The following is a 5,648-nucleotide window of genomic DNA, read 5'->3' on the forward strand; positions in this document are numbered from 1 at the left end:
GCCAAATTACAACGGCTAAAACCTAATTACAAGTTACAACTCTTACAAGCTGTAAAAACTTGGGAACAAAGTTTCTATATCTATAAGTAGTGATCTCAAGTGGTTCACCGTCGCTACTACTTGCTAATCTAATTAATCTTACTTTCATTCCCGTTCTTCTTCAATACTCTGTGAACGATTTTTTTTCTTGCAGAAGTACAAATAGAAGATTTTCGTGAAAGAAAAAATGGGTCTTTTGGATCAAAATAAGGTGGAATCATCATCTTCTTGCAAGAACAATGGTAAGAAAAGGAAGATTTTCAAGGGCAGAATGAAGGGTGTTGAGAAGAAATGGCATGAATTGAAAACTCTATGCGGTGTTAGGGTTTTGCTGTATGTTGATTCTGAGTTCAATAAAGATAAGAATGGGGATGGATTGGTTAGGATACTACCAGAAAACCCTAATGAATGTCAAGAGATTATCAAGGATTTCATTAATTATGATCCAAAAACAGCAGGGAAAAGAAAAAGGGATGCCGATGAAGAAGTTGTTGATTCAGAATGCATGAGTGATAACAAGGTGAGGAAATTATGTAATGGTGATGTTAAAGAAGAGAATCAACAATTTAAATTTATTGATCAGAAGTTGAGTAATTTATCAATTGAAGAGATTCAAAGGATTGAAAGGAATTTGGAGCCCATGTTTGGTATGATTTCAGAGAGAATAGATCAGTTGATGATGGAGAAGAACAAATCTACTAGTGATCCATCTGCAAAGGGTTGTAATGAAGATGATATGATTACGAGGAAGGAATCCCCCTCTCTTCAACTTGATCCTAAATTTATGGAGAATAACAAATCTACTGAACCATTGGGAGAGGGTGGCAATGATTATGATGATATGATTATGATGAACGAATCCCCCTCTCTTCAGCTTGAACCTAAATGTGATTATCAATCTTCCTCACCTACGGAATTTTATAATTATAGTTCTGCTTTGGAGAAGGAGTTTAATTATGATGTTAATCAATGGCTTAATAATACCACTACTGATGATGGTATTGCGTTTGAGCCCTTTCCTGACTTGATCGACTTCGAGTTCCAGGGGTTGAATAATTTTGCAGGTAGCTTCACTGATATGATCAACTGCTACTGAAGAAAAGACAAGCTACTGCTGCCGACTGCTGAGTACTAGTGTTGTAGATGCACGGATTACTAGTTTCCTAATCTTGATTCGATTTGTAATGCAGTTTGTCTCCTGCATTCATAATTTCAGATGTCCAGTGTAATTCTTTTTTGATCTTGAATATCATGATTCATCTAAATGAATATTTTAGTCCTTTTTAATCTGATCGCTCCTTCGATATCTATCAATTAATTTAAGAAATCAAAAATAAACCTTTAAGAAATCAATAATAAAAATAGAATGATGATAAATAGCTGCAGTAACTAGAAATGTTGAAATTTACGGCCTTCTTAGCCCCCCGAAGGTTGAGATTTTCAGCTTCAGCAAGGAGGAGATTAAGCAGTTCAAACAAATTAGACCAAACAATTGTTGCAAACTGACAGAGCTTCAGAGAACTACTGTATATTGCGAAATCTATAGAATAGCAGAAACAATAACAATTGGAAAACATCAAACGCTCGTCAACACAGATAATAATACACTACAAGAATCTCAACGTAAACAAGATGAATAGAACAGGCAGGTGAGCTGAGATTACAGGAAATCCGATAGCAGGGATTAACACCAAAAAAGAGCTCATAAGCTCAGATAATTTCCTGTTATAACAAGTTCATCAAAAAGGGATTGTTGCTGATTGTTCAAGGAGTGGACTAATGCATAGAGTGGTCAGAGTTACCACCAGATTCATGCTGATTGTTATTTTCTTCCATTGCATCTGAGGTGGAAGCTTGATCCTTGAACAATTGAATGTGGATGTTCACGAAGAGTTAAGGATGATTCAATAGCAGTCATTTCTCTTATTTCAGGGACTCTCTCCACCTGATAGTCTGAAGTATTGCTCCAATAAGTTACCCAAGGATTAACCAGCTGCTGCTGAGAAGATGATGCTCCATTCCAAGGGTTAAGAGCAAAATTGAATCACTGACCAGGTCTACTTCTCTTTGGCAGAGCATGCATCACCAGTTGATGGTCTTGTTGGTTTGGCAAGAAAGGTGGGGATAGGCAGTTTAACAGATGGGGGATGTGTTGCATGACTGGGCCATCTGACTAGATGCACCATCATTCAAGTGTTGCTGAAGATCAGAGTATGTTACCTCAGAGGCTTGAGTGTCTGATGAAGAGCTAGAGAAACTATATTCCATATCTGCACCATAACATGTGGGTTTTGATCTTGAGCCTCAGCATCATCAGCATTTGCTTGTTGTATTGCAGCTAAGAAAGCATCTGCCTCTGCTTGTTGAATCTCAGCTTGCTGTTGCGCATGTGCAAAATGAATGCACTCATCTAGCTTATGACCAATCAAGTCACAGAAATCACAGAATATGTATGGAAAAGCATGAAATTAAAAGTTCAACCCATTAACCAGACCCACCGCATTAACACTAAATCTAATGGGTTTGTCTGAATCTGATACTTGCCTCGACAGTGACAGAAAATTTTCCGTCCGGGTGAGTCGGGTTAAAGACAAGATTTCACCATTACAAGCAAGGTATCTACACAGGTTCTCACTTGTAATTAGTTTGCCTAATTAATTCAGCGATTTCCTCCACTTTTGTGAGATGATCCTCCTTCATAAGGCTACAAAGAGGTTTGTGTGTCTGCTGTGTTACGATTTAGAGCCACACCTGTTAAAACACCCACAGATTAACAATGAAAATCTTGACTGTGCACTCGACTTGGAATAAATAATTCAAATGTACACTAACCTTGTCTTTTTTCAAGGACCCCCAAAGCTGTCTGCAACAATTCTCTTTCCTTTCTATCGGGAGTGCATCCAGCAGATTGCATTTCCTCATAAATTCCCAAAACCTAAACAACAAAAAAAAAAAACACCATTCAAGACAGAAGGGTGTGCAATAAGGCTGACATAAAGGCTAAAAGCAAAGGAAGAATTAAAAAAGGATCAATTGTTGATTGGCTAACATTGAAAGAACATGTTAAAGTCTGAATTAACTGGATTTTGGTTATAAGAAAAAATTGGCTAGGCTCATAAGATGTATCAAATGAAAGACTACAACTGACCTGGTCAAACTTTTTTGCCCTAATAAAAGCTTTCATAAGTGCGCTGTAGGTAACCACATCAGGACTGATGCCCTTCAGAAACGATAACCATATCATCATTAGTATTGGTGAAATTAGCATGATTATGAGCTTGGAAACTAGTACGCTCTGTAACCACGGAAGGATGCTTACAATTTCTTTTATGTGATGAAAAATTGATAGTGCCTCCAAATGTCTTCCAGCAATACCAAATGCGTTTATCAGCAGGTTCAGCATTATGAGGTTTGGTTCAATTCCTTCAGTTTCCATGAGCTGAAGAACCTTCACAGTTTGTTCGCATAATCCCTATAAAATGATTGGAGGGTTAAGTTATACTGCTGTCGAGTTGGATTGCGGAAAATAATTATCACAAAAACGACCAAGAAAGTGACATCTACAACAATATATACAGTGTGTCGTCATTGTGCAGTTACTCAAAAGAGAACAAGCACAAAAGAGATAAGAAAGTGAAAAATAAGACAAGTGTATTGAGCATAACCATTTGCTAATGCACAAAACATGTTCGCTGAAAGCTGTGCTCCTTCAGACTTCAAAGCCAGCACACACTCTTCAGCATTCTGAAATCTACCGTATTGCCCATAGATATCAACCAGAACAGCATAAATTGCTCCACTTCTCCAAAGTCCTCTATGCTTCATATTCTCAAAGTTCTTCTTAATCAAATCCCACTTCCCTTCTTCCCCTAAGCGGCTAATAATTGCAACGAAAATCTTAGGATCAGGATATAATCCTTCTTCTTGCATCTGAGTGAAAAATTCTAGAGCCATATCGACATTCCCACTTTTACAATGCCATCGAATTAAGGAATTATATGTCACGACGTCGGGTTTAATGCCTTCCCTTTGCATGTTCCTAAACATTGTTACTGCTTCATTCAATTCACCATACTTCCCAAATGTATCAATAATACTATTATAAACCCGTCTATCAAGCGGAATTTTGGTCTCTGTCATTTCTCTCATGAGTTCCAACGCTTTCCTCCACAACCCAGTATCCCTGTAAAGACCAATAACTTTGCTATATACATGGGAGTTCAACCTGAATCCCTCTGCCTTCATTTCAGCGATTACGAACCAAGTGTCTTCCAGCCTTCTAGCACCAACATAATATTCAAGAAGAAGTTCAAAAGTTTCTTGATTCCTAGCTATTTTTGTTTGACACATTTCGTCGAGCACATTATATGCAAGCCCTAAAAGGCCTTTCCGAAGAAATCCTCTAAGAAGGTCATTGTACGCCCTAACTTTAGGCTCAAATCCAGATTTTTTCATCTCTTGGAAAATTGAATCAGCTTCAAGAGTGCGACCGACATTTCCTAGAGACTCAATCAAAATATTATACGACGTAGCATTTGGATGAAACCCTAGAGATTCCATTTGAGCAAGTAACTCCATGCACTTATCAACATTTCCTTCTTTGCAATGCTTATGAATCAAAATATTGTAATTTTCACGAGAAATTTCCTCAGTCACACTTGAGTGCTTCAGAATCGTCAAATTCAAAGTTTTAGCAGCCTTTTGAAATCTTCTATGCTTGCATCTGGATTCAGATGTTCCGCATTTCGTAAAGGTAAGACGAGAAGAGGGAGAAAAGACGCCATGCATGGTTGGGAAGACAAGATGTGTCTCCATGCCTTAATTGAAGCTCGTCCACAGCTCTGAGGACCTGTGAAGCTTCAATAAAGTAGAATTTAAATGTAAATCACAGGAAGCACACTCTTCTAGGTTCTGTTTCGAAGAAAGTGAGAAATACTGAATCACTGATCCGTTACTTAAGAGAGACTGATGATAAACTAGATTACTGCTGAAACAGTGAAGGCCGACGATGAAAGAGAACTGCTTTTTAATAAAATGATACTGAAATTGATCGATTTTAATTGATCAGATGGCTATTTTAAAGAAATTTGAACTGTGAATCTGTTTGTTTAATGGTGTTTGACTGAAATCTGTAATCAATTTGATTGATGATCCCAAGTTTGAGCTTAATTTCATGAAATTGTGATTTCCAAAAAGCCAATTTCAGTTTCTCTGCACAAACATTGTGACGGACAAACTCACCATTTTTTCATCACTAAGGGACTCCTCCCTTTGGTCGTCGTCCAATTAGATTTAGGGCCTTTGCTCTTTCACCTTCCCATAAATAGGGCTCAACATTTGTCACCCCAATCTGGTGGCCCGACACGGCTCATCTGATATTTTGAGAGTGGATTCGTGCATTGGTTGATTGGACGCGGGTGTAAGCCTAAAAATCTAATGGATTTCGGATTTGATGCGGTATTAGTTTAAAATTTTGTTGGACATCTTCGCCCATTAGATCATAGATTCTTGAAAGACAAGGAGGTAAGTGAGGTAAAGATTCCAATACATTTGTGTGGTTCGATTTTAAAACATGCGTCCAGAGAGATTTTATTATGGAGGGAGAGTAC

The 5,648-nt window shown here is 37.8% G+C and overlaps 1 protein-coding gene across 1 annotated transcript; it reads right to left on the minus strand.

The window, feature by feature from the left end:
• Nucleotides 1–1,584: 1,584 nt before the first annotated feature.
• Nucleotides 1,585–4,968, minus strand: LOC113298299 (pentatricopeptide repeat-containing protein CRP1, chloroplastic-like). The gene is made up of 5 exons (XM_026546998.1): nucleotides 3,691–4,968; nucleotides 3,359–3,511; nucleotides 3,188–3,259; nucleotides 2,872–2,974; nucleotides 1,585–2,790 (listed from the first exon to the last, which is right to left on the minus strand). Exons 1-5 carry the CDS (start codon nucleotides 4,852–4,854, stop codon nucleotides 2,744–2,746), a joined length of 1,539 nt encoding a protein of 512 aa, XP_026402783.1. The 5' UTR covers nucleotides 4,855–4,968; the 3' UTR covers nucleotides 1,585–2,743.
• Between the last annotated feature and the right edge of the window lie 680 nt (nucleotides 4,969–5,648).

This window comes from Papaver somniferum, chromosome 7, assembly GCF_003573695.1.
Source record: "Papaver somniferum cultivar HN1 chromosome 7, ASM357369v1, whole genome shotgun sequence".
NCBI classification, from domain to species: Eukaryota; Viridiplantae; Streptophyta; class Magnoliopsida; order Ranunculales; family Papaveraceae; genus Papaver; species Papaver somniferum.

Coding starts and splice junctions, on each gene's coding strand:
- LOC113298299 (XM_026546998.1), bottom strand. CDS start 4,854: ATGGAGACACATCTTGTCTTCCCAACCATGCATGGCGTCTTTTCTCCC. Junction 2,975..3,187: donor GGGCAAAAAAGTTTGACCAG/GTCAGTTGTAGT, acceptor TTTGTTGTTTAG/GTTTTGGGAATTTATGAGGA. Junction 2,791..2,871: donor GGTCCTTGAAAAAAGACAAG/GTTAGTGTACAT, acceptor GTGTTTTAACAG/GTGTGGCTCTAAATCGTAAC.